Source organism: Phascolarctos cinereus, unplaced genomic scaffold (assembly GCF_003287225.1).
Source record: "Phascolarctos cinereus isolate Bilbo 61053 unplaced genomic scaffold, phaCin_HiC Scaffold_4;HRSCAF=312, whole genome shotgun sequence".
Taxonomy (NCBI): Eukaryota; Metazoa; Chordata; class Mammalia; order Diprotodontia; family Phascolarctidae; genus Phascolarctos; species Phascolarctos cinereus.
Genome location: NW_027555847.1, coordinates 592,214,436 through 592,228,917, shown reverse-complemented (window position 1 = coordinate 592,228,917; position 14,482 = coordinate 592,214,436). Strand labels below are relative to the sequence as shown.

Sequence of the window (14,482 nt, the reverse complement as noted above, 5' to 3'; positions counted from 1 at the left end):
TCTGCTATGCTCACCCTGGTTTCAAGTATCTGGGGTAGAGAGGAACTTAGAAATATATTTAAAATATAGCCTTCAACATTCTACAAAAGTGTAAGATGATGCTTCAAATGACTTTCTAAATCCCCGATAGATATCCCTGTCTAGGTATCCTATTGGTACTACTTGTTCAGCCCGCCTAGAATAGCATTTATTATCTTAAATCTATTCCACTTCGCGACTTCCCTATCATTGCCAAAAGCCAAACCATTCTTTCATACACCCTCCGTAGTGTGATTTCCTATTCATCTTTAAGGCCTTCCTTCCCTTTCCTTTGCTTCTTCTCATATCTAGTCAATTAATATTTTCTGGTGACTCTTATTCATTGTCTCTTAACAGGGCTCTGCACTTGACTCTTTCCCATTCCCCACTCCAACACACAGGGCAGCGAGGTGGCACAGTGGAGAGAGCACTGGGCTTGGAATCAGGAAAACTCATCTTCCTGAGTTCAAATCTGGCCTCAGATTCTTACTAGCTGCATAACCCTGGATAAGTCATTTAACCTTGTTTGCCTCAGTTCTTCAATCTGTAAAATGAGCTGGAAAAAGAAATGGCAAATCACTCCAGTATCTTTGCCAAGAAAACTCCAAACGGGGTCATGAAGAATATTGGCAAATTCATTTTCCTAATCCATAGATCTGATTGTGTCATTCTAATACTGCATTATATTCAATATTTTGTCCTAAATCAGGCCCAGAGTCCTTACTTTGACATTTAATGTCCTCCAAAATCTGGCTATCAAAAATCTTTTCAACCATAACTCAAAATATTCTTGGCCAAATGAAATTACTTGTTATTCCCTGGATAAATTCCATGACAATGGCATTTTCTTTTTCTTTTTTTTTTTTGTAGAGGTTTGGGAACCCTATAATTTCATTAGCATTAGGAATCCCTTAGGTGGAATTTACATTCTACACATAAATATCTGCAACTCCATCTATAACTCATGTTCTTAGAAAGCTTCCTGGAGCACTGGGTAATTGTGACATTAGCATGTACAGGAGGAAAGATTAAAAACCAAGTTTTCCACACTCAGTAGCTGACCTATGCCATACTGCTTCTCTGTTACACTGTACCTTTACTTATACTTTTCCATGTACCTGGAATGCCCTCTTTCTGCCATCTCCAAATTCTACCTGTTTATATCCTATCCTTTTATATCAATCTCATGCTACCTTTTCTGCTCAGGTAGAAGTGATCTCTGAATAAGAGAAGGTCAAAGCTAGAAAGGGCCTTGGAAATCATCTTGTCCAATTCCCTACTTACACAATTGAGAAAGCTGAGACCCTGAGAGGATAAATGCTAGTTAAGGGCCAAACCTGGAATTTAAAACCAGGTCTTTTGATTTCAAGTCCATTGTTCTTCCTATTCTTCCTGGTATGTTTGTTTTTCCATAATTGTAAGGGAAACTGAGGAGGATAGATCCTCCCCAGCTCCCTGTGGAACCATCTCATGACCTCACAGTATAATATAATATAATATGCCTCATGACCCAACATAAAGATAGATGGGAGATACCATGCATGGCCAGAGGTGACCATGGAGACAAAACATTAAATAACCACAAGCCATGTTACCTAGGAAAGCAACTTATCTCAAGGAACATTTTTCTTGAGAAAAGTGTGTAACTGTCCAAGGAATTGATCACTCCTTGGAGACTTACACAACAAACAGGTATTTGGGGCTCTGATCAAGCCCCAACTTTTGTTAGAGATGTGTGTGCCCCTTGACATGAGCTCACCAAGGAGACGTACACAAAACAAAACGCTAAGATTCTCTTTCCCTGGTTTACATAATTATAAACAGGGTCATTTAAAAGGGAGATTTTGGAGTACTTTGATGGAGAGATAGGGACACCAACTCTCTGCCAGAGGTGGACCATGTGCACGGCCTTCATTGTGTCCCGGGGTGAGAAGCTCCCCCTTGCCTCCCTGACCAGACGTTTTGGCCGTCCTCCAGTCTCCCTGGTATTTGAGCTCGCCTGGTCAGTGAGTGTGTATCCTTTCTTTTCTTATTCCTACTTTCCTTTATGTTGATTATTACTTATTGCATTGAATGTTATTCTTACCTTTACTGCTTGTGTGGTTTTTAATCATTATTAATCATTGTAAAATAAATGTGATTATTTGTTAAGTTTCCACTGAGTACGTGTCATTATATCTTGAGATCCGAACCTAAATAAAAACTGCACAGTACGTAATCCTTTTGATTACAATAATACTTTTATAGACTTAGTTTACATTATATTGTACTTATTTTCCCCTAGTTATTGTTAACTTATTGAGTGTAATGACCTTACATTTTACAAATATGTACACATACATATATACAAATAGATACACATATATGTAAATGTACATATACATGCACTTTATACACATATATATTTGCATCTCCCTCAGTACCTAAGACTGTACCTAATTCACTGAGTATATATCCAATAAATCAATGTTCATATGCCTCATATTTAGCACTGTGTTATTATTACTAAACCCTGTATTATATCTCTGTAATATTTAATATATACTTTCACACTAAATATTTGTGGAATTAATTCAACAGGCATTTATTGGACATCTACCATAAGCCAGATATTATGCTAGGAGTTGTGAATACAAAGACAAATTGAAACTGCTAATTGGGCATATCCCTCAAGAAGCTTGCACCGTGGAGGTGGGGAAACAAGGTAAATATATATGTGCAGAAAATACAAAGTTAAAGTTTTTTGAGGGGTAGACAACACCAAAAACTGCAGAATGAACATCTGAGTGCAGAAAACGGGACAGACTCAAAAGATATTGTGAAGGAAGAACTAGCAAGTAATGACAAATATAGGGTTACAGAAAAGAAAGAGTCAGGAATACTTTGAGATTGTTTGACTGGAAAAATGTTGGTAACTTCAAAAGAACAAGGGAAATGAAGAGGTATAGATTTGGAGGGAAAAACAATTCCATTGTGGACATGTTGATTCTGACATGTTTACAGGACATCTAGTTGGAAATGTCCAAAAGGTAGCTGGTAATACAAACCTAGAGCTCAGTAAAGAGACTGGATACACAGATTTGGGATAATCTGCACAGAGAAAGGAAATGAATCCTTGGCAGATGATGAAATCCCTAAAAATAAAGTAGCGAACAGTAACACTTTTATATCTCAAGAGTCAATGGAGACACAGTAAGTTCCTCAACCAAACATTAAATGGAAGAAATTACTAGCTGTCCAAGAGATTATCTTTCCTTTGCAATGGTATCCTAAAATGTATCCAAATGCTATTATCTCCACGTATCCAAAACTAGTCCATTCAAGAGCCATGTTTACACTTAGGTCCACAAGCCACTCTCCAGTGCCTTATGAATTCTCCTCTCACTTAATTTCAATGGCTTTCCCTAGACAACTTCTAATTGTTCACAGGCCTACTACTTTTTTTTTATTGCAACTTGTTCCCAAAACCTACACAAACAACTAAAGCCTAATACTCTTTTCAGAACTACCGAGGAACTATTTTTCAGCTTAAAAAAATGAAGTAATATATTAAATTTGAATTATGACTAATAAAGGAAAATATAAGTACAAAGGAAAAGTATCCTTTTATAAAAGAATGACAGTATATTCCCTCCAAAAAAAATTCTTTTAAGCACATCCTGCGTCTTTCTATGACACTGACTACTTGGTATTTAATTTCAGCAACAAAGAACTCTCTGCGAAGACAGTAAGGTGGCCTGGTTCTTTTATGAGCATTTTATAAGGTGGTACAATACTTTCTTACAGCAGATAGTCACAGATCCCTGCTGTGAAGGTTAAGTCTCCTACATTGTTGATATATATTAAAAGAGAACACAAACCATACGTAACTTCCCTAGAATCAGATAGTTTTTACTTTTATCATAATCATCATGTATGTTTTTCTTTGCTAATCCTTTTCAAATGAGAAGCTGATAAAAAGAGGAATCGTTTCCATTTGGTCTGCTCTATACATTATCCAACATAACAGCATGTGATTTTATTGTTTAGTAAATAATACTCAACATTATAATTTAGACTATGAACACAACATTATTCTGCTTGGCCTGGTAGTTTTCCTGACATCTTTTCCTTATGCATTCAGGAAGAAGACAGTATAAATGGGAAGAAGACACTATAAATGCTTCCCTAATATTTTTAGATAACCATTTTGTGGTATGAAACAAGAATTAACTGCCATTCACTTTCTCATCTGTTTAACTCCTACCATCCTTTAATGTCCAACTCAAATGCTATATCCCCATGAAGTTTTCTTTCATACGCCTGGTTGCTCATGATCTTCCATCTAAGATCTCACAGAGTGCTTTGTTTCATTGCAAATACTCCTTGACAAGAGGGGTGAAGTAATTAGGAATTTGTTTATAGCATAGAACTATGTATTGTGAATTATGAAGTTATCCTTGGAATGGTTGATACTGACATTTCATCTTTAATCAACTTAGTCTCAATGGATAGCAGTCTTAAAAATTTTATTTTGTTGTAAGAGTTAATGTACGATAAGAGATGACCATTTGTTAGTCTGGAGGTTTATAGCAACTGGCCAGTGTTGATTTTCTAGGAGTATGAGTAAACTATCATACATTAACTATCTATGAGGAAATCTAGAATATAATTATTTTCTAGCTTTCTAATGGTAGATGTTTACACCAAGATTTGTTTAGAATCTTGGAGAAGAAGACAAAAGGAAGAAAGGGATACTGAGTATTAAAGGCCTGGTAAACTTTATTATTGCAACATCAGGAGCAGATTAACAATAACTTAGCCTCAAGCATAATTAGTGAAACTTGTTATTTAAGGTAAAATCTTATGGGACGATAATTGATATTATTCTGAGTCTGATTCCAGATAGGATTGTCCAGAAATGATACGAAGTCAATCATCCATAAGGCCAGCAGCCCTATGAGATGACATCAGTGAACTGCAGGTAGAGTTTTGTCTCAGGGAAAACTAGGAGAAGCAACTTTTGGCATGAGCCAAAGAGTCAGGACCTTCCTGACTTGATTTCCCTGAAGTGACATTTCCTACTGAATGCAAAGTATTCCCATCTGACTAAAATTCTAAGCCTGGATGTGACATTCTGTCAATAAAATTGTCTGCCTATATGATTCTTGCCTGGAATGGACAAGAAGTTAGAAGAACATTGTTCCTTTTAAGACAAATTTCTATAATAATGGCATGTGAAGATATGCACACAATATTAAATCTTTATTTCATCAGTTAATGTTGAAATACATTTGAGCCTTCATAATATGATGCAAGTATGTAAGAGTCAACCAACAGAACCAATTACTGAAGCTAAAGCTTAAATACTTTGGCTACCTATTGAGAACACAGAACTCACTGGAAAAGACCATGTTGTTGGGAAAGACTGAAAGCAAAAGGAAAAGGGAACAGCAGAGGATGAGACAGATATATAGTGTCACAGATACAAGGAACGCGAAGTTATTGTCTGTCGACTTTGAGAAGACAGAAGGGCCTGGAGTGCTATGGTCCATCAGGTTATGAAGAGTCGCATATGACTGAACAATAACAAAACTGATTTTATGATTCTGTTATTTTATTTATAATAAACATAAAATATAAGTATATAGAAAAAACTGATATTTAAAAATAAATGTTTATGTCAAGTTTGCAAGAGAGTCCCATTCACAAAAAATCAAATTATCATTCTCAAACTAAACTAGAGAAACAATGTATTCATGCAAATAAGAGAAGAGAATTTTTGAAACAGAAATTACAAGTGTTAAAATCCAGAAAAGGGTAAGGATAAGGCCTATACCTATGATTCCATTATTATAGAGAACTCCTAGGTGAGGAATCTCCCTATATCAATGAAAATCAACACATTTGCTGAAATTGAGAGTGCCTTGAACACTGAGAAGTGAGGTGTCTTGTGCAGAATCACACAGAGCCACTATGTGTCAAGAGGCAGAACTCAAGTCCAGAGCTTCCTGGATTTGAGTCTAACTTCCTTATTGACTCCATAACACTACTTCTCCAAATGTAGAAAAAAATGGCATAAAAATAGAAGATACATGACGTTTACCCCTCCCTTTTATTTTACCTGTAGTGTAAGCCTCTTAACTGCATTCCATACCATCCCAATAAATTCTTTCATTCTTTCCTCAGGACTTTTGCAGGTTTCAGTTGTACTCATCATGGCTTTCACTGGTACTGACAATGGTCGTGATTCTAAGGAAAAGAAAGAATTTTTATTTGTCTGAAATATGTTTTGTGAGCTCAGAGATATATGCTGAATTTTTTTTCAAGATATCTTTCCTGGAAACTATGAAAGTCAGTGTTTTATAACCCAAGAAGGCCAATCTCGGCAAATATTGGGTCTTAATTGACATTTGTAACATTTGGTACAATACAGAATTCAAATTAAACAATACCTAAATTCATTCAACGTTGTCTTGAAAAGAGCTATTCACATAAGTGAATTTTCCTAAGTATTAACACTTGCCCTTTTATACCTCAAGGATTCTTTGAGTTTAAACATGTTCTTCAGAAAATATCTCAAAATGTATCAATACATTCTCCTGCTTTATAAAATAGTATAATGGGAGAGGAGGAGTGAGGAAAAAAGGGAGGGAGGGAGTGAAGGAAGGAAGGAAAGGAGGGAGGAAAACATTTATTAAACCCTAAGTGCTAGACACTGTGCCAAGGGGAGGGGAAAAGGGTGGGTGGGTGGAGAAATACAAATACAAACAAAAAGACAATTCTAGCACTCAAGGAACTTAGATTCTAATGGAGGAAAGACAACATATAAAAAGAGAACTGAAAAGGAGAAAAAGGAGGACACTAAAAGAGTAACCCTTCAAGGTATAAGCTACTGACTCTTGGTCTCCTGCACTAGGAATACTGCCTGTAGGTTTTTAGCTCATTTTCAAGAGCATATTCTGCACATGAACAGGCCTGACAGATTCCATAGTTTTGGGGTAATGTATAGTGCTCAGCTACATAAGTTCCAAGAGGGGAATATTGGGAATGTTGACTCTTATGCCTTGAAAAGTATTTCTTTTCAAAGAAACCTATGCCTCTATTGCCTGGAAATTCTGGTCTAACATTTTGTTTTTTTTAAATCAGAGCCAACTTAAATCCTGTGGCAACCAGAACCCACATCAGTGGCAATGGTGTGGCACTGGGGAGACACAACCCCCAATGGCCCGTCACCGCAGCTCCCGAGCTTACCTCCAAAGAGTCTTCTGTTAGAGTAACCTCTTAGAAGGTACAATCCTGAAACTGGGCTTGAGGCAGAGGCATCACAGTGTGGTGAAATGGAAAGAAAACTGCCTGAAATCTACTTCTGAGTCTGAGTTAAATCACTTCCTGGCTATATGTCCAGTGTAAGATACTTAACCTCCCTGACCCTCAGTTTCTCCATCAATAAAAGGATAATTGCCTCAACAGATGGTTTAGAGAAAGAATGTCAGGCCTGGAGTCAAGAAGACTTATCTTTCTGAGTTCAAATATGACCTCAGACACTTATCAGCTGTGTGACCCTGGGCAAGTCACTAAACCTTGCTTGCCTCAGTTTCCTCATCTGTAAAGTGAGCTGGAGAAGAAAATGGCAAACCACTCCTGCATCTTGACAAGAAAACCCCAAATGAGGTCATGGAGAGTCAGACACAACTAAAAACCGACTGAACAACAAAAATATTATAACTTTTTCTGATGACTCAGGTTTACCAACAAGAACATCAATGATTTTCCTGGAATAATTCAATCTAAATCATGACATATATATTACGACAACTGCACTGCACTGGATGCTAGAGACACAAAGATAAAAATAAAGCAGTTATCTATTTCAAGGATCATATACTCTATTGGCATTAGACATTGATAACTGATCTCACTGACAGTTTAAATATATAGGGTTGCTTCCAGCTATTAACAACATCCAACATTGCTAGGCTTTCCAGGGTCTGCTATCCATCTGCCTTTCAGAATTTTCTGTGAAGTCCCTTAGCAATACTGAACTAAATTAAAAAGAGATCAGGGCACATACATTTTGCTTTAAGCATCAGACTATGTTTATTTAAAGTAGGAAACACCCTAACTAGCAAATTAGTGTCCAATAGTTCTTCTCTGAACCCAAATCTCTTAAGGCAAAGGTGATTTTAACCTTTTTTTTTCAGCATTAAATCAAATGTTAATCTACTTTATAGCAACTGAAAAACATTTTGAAATTAAGTCCAATTCCATATTTTAAACTTAACAGCAATTTCATAGAAAGAGGAAAGCTGAAAAGCAATAATTAATTCTTCAACATGTTAAATTAATTTTCTACTTTCTATAGAGTATGTTTGTTTCCTTTCTTATGCATCAACTTAATTTCATCTGGCTCACAAAGTACAAAGAAGTGATATGGTTTACTCTGAGGGGAGAGAAATGGAATATATCTGTAATGGCTACCTTAATCTTTAATTTTAGAAATTTTTTTAACATTTGAAAAAATGAACAACAAAGATTTTTACAATATCCTAGGAATTCTTGGCTATATGATGATGGCTTTCTTTCACAACATAATAATCCTGATCACTAGATTTTCAATAATAGACAAAGAAAGCTGGTTTAGTGTTAATTTCACAAAAGAACAGTGATATACACAGTTAAGTGTTTCTGGATGGTTAAGCTATTCATAGTTAAGTGATTCTGGAACTACATCTGCATTTGTTATCATGCAAAGGAACCACGTGTATTGTGTGTATTGTAGAGTCTGGTATAACATAATAATTCTCATACACAAATTAGAAGTCTTAAAAAGCCATGAGCTACATATAAAAGAGCCAGATGTGGAATCACTGTAAAAGAATAATTATTCTACTAAATTTGTGATTTAGCCAACAGAATTACAAAATCATCAAGGAAGAAAAATATTTTTCCCACCTAGAAAGAAACAACCTCATAAATATTATTTCTTTTTAAACATGTACAATTATTATTGGCAAAATGCCTGTGATAAGTTCTAACCTATTATTTTTTTAAACATGGCTCTTTCTTCTTATAATTTTGGAATAGATTTTGCTTTCAAATAGTTTGTATTTTATAACATTTAATGAGAGACAAATGGCCGACATTAGAATGGTATTTTTGAAAAGAAATTATAACAAAGTCTATAAGTAGGTATTACATAGGCAGGCAAGCGCTATGCAAAGGAACTCTTATAACTCTGCCAGTCTTTATCCGTAACACTCATCTTATTCAAACTCTATACTATTCCTAAGCAATGACTTCCAGCTGTGTCTAAATGTCTGGTAGATTTATAACATTTCTACTAAGGACTGCAGTGCCATCATTTCAAAAAATGCAGCAGTCAAGAAAATGTCACATTTATTGACTCACAAGAGCTATGCAAAGTCACCATTAAAAAAAAAGGTTTTTAATCTCTTTTGTGTTTATATTGCCTAAATTTCCCCTAAAACCCACTCTTCCCTCTCCTGACAGCCATCCTTAAAAAAAAAAATTCAGCAAAACTGATCAATATATCAAAAAACCATAATAATGTCCATATCAATTGACCCCTCCCCCTACCTCTACAAAGCCAGGCTAGCTGACACAATGGATAGAGCACCAGGCCTAGACTCAGGAAGACTCCTCTTCCTAAGTTCAAATCTGGCCTAGCCACTTACTAGCTGGGTGACCCTGGATAAGTCATTTAACTCTCTGTTTGTTTCATTTTCCTCATCTGTAAAATGATCCAAAGAAGAAAATGGGAAACCACTCCAGTATCTTTGCCAAGAAAACCAGACACTACTGAAAAAATGATCAACAAAAAAATGCTACAAAGGCCCTACCACCCTCTCACAACTCTGCAAAAAGGTGGCAAATGTTTGTTTACTCATCAAAGGCAAGGAACTAAAGAATGGAATAGAACTGGGGCAGGGGACTGCACCAGAACTAAAGGAAAGAGGACTGGGATCGAGCTGGTGTCAGTCCTGACTCTCCAGAAGCTACTTAGGTAAAGATATAAAGCTTGTAAAAAGCAAATTCTTCAACACAGGAGAAGGCTGGGGCAATCTTGGGGTCCAAAGTCTCCATTTTTAATAGCAGTACGGTTTCAAATGCATCCTATTATATTCTTTGTCTAAAGGTCCTTCAGGTAATAGTTTACCTATCAGATCTATGGAGAACAGAAGAATTCATGACCAAACAGGAGATAGAGAACATTATGAAAAGCAAAATGGATAATTTTGATTACATTAAATTGAAAAGTTTTTGCACAAACAAAGCCAATGCAACCAAGATTAGAAGGAAGGTAGAAAACTAGGAAAGATTTTTACAACCAGTCTCTCTGATAAGGCCCTCATTTCTAAAATATATAGAGAATTAAGACAAATTTATATGAATACAAGCCATTCTCCAATTGATAAATGGTCAACGGATATGCACAGACAGTTCTCAGATGAAGAAATTAAAGCCATCTATAGTCATATGAAAATATGCTCTAAATCACTATTGATTAGAGAAATGCAAATCAAAACAACTCTGAGGTACCACATCACACCTATCAGATTGGCCAACATGACAAAACAGGAAAATGATAAATGTTAGAGAAGATATGGGAAAACTGGAACACTAATGCATTGTTGGTGGAGTTGTGAAATGATCCAACCATTTTGCAGAACAATTCGGAAGTATGCCCAAAGGGCTATAAAAATGTGCATACCCTTTGACCCAGCAATAACACTTCTAGGGCTATATACCAAAGAGATCATACAGATGGGAAAAGGACCCACATGTACAAAAATATTCATAGCAGTTCTTTTTGTGGTGGCAAAGAATTGGAAATTGAGAGGATGCCCATCAATTGGGGAATGGCTGAGCAAGCTGTGGTATATGAATGTAATGGAATCCTATTGTGCTATAAGAAATGATGAACAGGATGACTTCAGAAAAACCTGGAAAGACTTGTATGGTCTAATGCCGAGTGAAGTGAGCAGAACCAAGAGAACATTGTACACAATAACAGCCACGTTGTGCGATGACTAATATTGATAAACTTAACCCTTCCCAGCATTACAAGGATCTAAGACATCTCCAGAGGCCTCGTGATGGAAAATGCTATCCACATCCAAAGAAAGAACTATGGAAGTTGAATCGCTATCATTTTTTTTTCTCTTCTGTTGAGTTTTGTTTCCTCTTTCTGATGGTTCCTCCCATTGGTTTTAATTTTTACTTACAACTTCACTAATGTGAAAATATGTTTAATAGGAATGCAAATGTATAGCCTATATCAGATTGTATGCCGTCTTGGGGAGAGTGGTGGGGAAGAAGGGGGAGAAAAATTTAAAACTCAAAAGCATATGGAAGTGATTGCTGACAAATCAAAATAAACTAATAAAATTTTAAAAAAAAGAAAAATAAAGGTCCTTCAGGTAGCAAGGTGTGATGGAATTAAAACTTGTCTCCTTTATACAAAACCAAAATTATCTTAGGAAAATATTAGCATGTCCACTTTTATCAGATGTTCTTTTTGTCCAGTTTCACAGACTTCTTCCCTAATCTACCAGCTAGAAAATGACTTGCAAAAATGAAAATCTTCTTCATGTTTCTCAGGATTAAACAAATAATATCCATTAAAATGTCAATTCCTTGTGGCAGGAACTGTTTTTCCCATTTCTTTGTATCTCTAGCACAGTATTTGGTAAAGAGCAAGTAATTAAATGCTTCATGATTGATAAAATAACCTTATAGAAACCAATGTACTAACATCCACACAGATGATTCTTCCCCCTTGAACCTCCTATTCTAGATCCAAGGATAAATCAATAAGAAGTAATCTTTCTTGATTAATTACGTCTGACAGATCATTAAAATTAATCCATGGTCTAAATCTAAACAGAGCAGATACCATAATTAATTTGAGTATCATTTTAGCACTACATTTCAATCAATACTTGATACTACTACTTCTATTTTTCATTTTTCAGAGTTGACCTGAAATCTGGTAGCAAGTAGAGAAATAACATATCATTAAAAAGCAATCTTTGTTTTGAAGGTTCAGGTAATGATGTCAATGGTTAATTGGTAAAAGTAAGCAGGTATAATCCTATGTCATCAAAATCCTGTCAATTGATACCAAATTACTGATATTCTTAAAGTTCAAAATCTCCAAAATGTCAAGAACATTCATTGGTGTCAAAGGGTCAAGAACATTTGTTCAGCTGTCAATGAAAGAGTTTCATAGTTAAGTGTAAATGTCTCTATGACATGCTGAAGTTTTTTGTGTCAGTTAACTTCTAGCTTTCAGAGTAAAAACATTCTCATCAAAGAAAGTCATGTTCAGCAATAGCAGATGACCTTTGATATCAACTAAAAGAATTAGTCCTATTAATAAGCTTGACATTCCATTTAATCAAATTTTTAATTCTATGGAGAAGCATAGGACAAAAAACTAGAAATTAATGACCTTACTTCACTCAACATGACATGTATTAATTATGTCAAAAGAGTGTTTAGCAACACTCCAATTGTATAAAGAATGTATCTGTTTTCAAAACATGTCATTTATATTTTAAATATGTTTTAAAGTTCTATGAAAGAAATCTTTTTTTAAAAAGAGCATAGTTTTAAGATGAGGTACAACTCAAAAACTACAGAGGGAGGCCCGTTAACAGTTTTGTAGGGACTAGTTACATGTAGATAGCTGATGGGAAGATAAGGCTTGAAGTAAGCTATATTTTAATATTAAATAATATTATTTATTTTCTTACCTTTCCCACCTCCATGAACAAATCAACTAAGAGTGAGAGAGTAAATATACTGTTCTCCATCTCTATTCCTTCACCTCCACAAGAAGAGAGGGAGAGGCATCTTTTTATCTCTTCCTTAGGGCCATGCTTACATTACAATTATAAACAGTTCACTTTTGTTTCTGTTTTTAACTTCCATTTTCATTACTGAAGTAGTGTATATTGTTGTTCATGTTGTGCTTACTCTACCTTTGATTAATTTTATATGTCTTCTCACATTTCTCAGATTTATTAATATTCATTGTTTCTTCATATACTATAGTTTGTTTAGCCACCCCTAATCTATTTTGTGCAGTTATTTGATACTACAAAGAGTACCGTGATAAATATTTCAGTTATTATGGGATCTATCTTTCAGTCTATAGTCTCCCTGGTGTATGTGCCTAGCAGTAGGATCTCTAGGTCACAACATTTTAATTATTTTGTTAGCATAATTCCAAATTGCTTTGCAGATGTCCAGACCAATTCATAAATTCTACCTATAGTCTATCAATGAGCCTGGCTTAGTTGTGTAAGGTAAAATAATGTTACAGAGAACAATTAATTGCACAGTAAGAAAGTTAAAAATGTTATGAATACTTTGTTAATATTACATTGGGATTTCACATTTTTCCATAGGATTTCATTATACTACATTAATGAATTACTGCAAAAGGATGTTGATCATAGCAAAGCTAATACAATATATAATTCATAAAAAGAAAGGAAGAACAGCTAGGTGGTTCGGTGGATAGAACAACTGCACCTGGAGTCAGGAAGACCTGAGTTCAAGTCCAGTCTCAACACTTACTAGCTGTGTTACCCTGGGGTGAGTCATTTAACCCTCTTTGCCTCAGTTTCCTCATCAGTAAAATGAGCTGGAGAAGAAAATGACAAACTATTCCAGTATCTTTGCCAAGAATATCCCAAATGGGGTCAAGAAGGGTGAGACTAGACTCAAACAACTGAACAACAACAAAGGCAAATTTCACCAAAATTTTATGTCTAAATTTTATCTCCCTCAGTATATAGCAGTCTTCTATACATGAGGCACTTAACATTTACAAAATTGAACATTATGTTCCTGTAGGCACTTAATAAATACTTGTTGATTTATGGAATACAACAGTACATACACTACTTGTGATATATGTCTCCACACAAATAGACACATATAATTTGAAAAAAACAATTAAAAGTTAATGTTATAAAAAATTAATTTTCCTTAGAAAACTAATTAAAATTAATAATCAAGCAATAATCAAGTAATTGACATACTTAATAGGAGAAATATCCCAAATTTCTGCCTCTACATGAAGATCTAATGTTTCTTATTCTTTGAGGGCCACAACAAACCCAAAGATAAAGACATTAAGATTCCAACATAAAACACTTCCTCCCTTAATGAAAATAACTACATCTTGCTGGCAAAAATACAAAATATGTCAAGCCTTATTTATTGTTTTTTATTGAGAGAATTTTTTTCCCATAATATTCTGAAAGGAGGCAGGGTCAAGTTGCAGAAGTATGAAGCACTATATCATGTTTTATAGAGTGATTCTTCTGAAGTACTTCCCAAAATAAAACATACCGATACAAACATTAAAACACAATTTCATAATTTTTAAAAAGCCTTAGTATTCTCTAGAGGTTAAAAGAAATTATAACACAACAAAAACTACTAA

The 14,482-nt window shown here is 35.0% G+C and overlaps 1 protein-coding gene across 2 annotated transcripts in view; it reads right to left on the bottom strand.

The window, feature by feature from the left end:
* VPS13B (vacuolar protein sorting 13 homolog B) overlaps positions 1-14,482 on the bottom strand; it is a 1,028,583-nt gene that overhangs the window by 551,300 nt on the left and 462,801 nt on the right. For both annotated transcript variants that reach the window (XM_020969175.2, XM_020969189.2), the window contains exon 22: positions 6,122-6,249. In XM_020969175.2, coding sequence (XP_020824834.1) covers positions 6,122-6,249 — 128 coding nt within the window. The remainder of the gene's footprint in view (positions 1-6,121; positions 6,250-14,482) is intronic.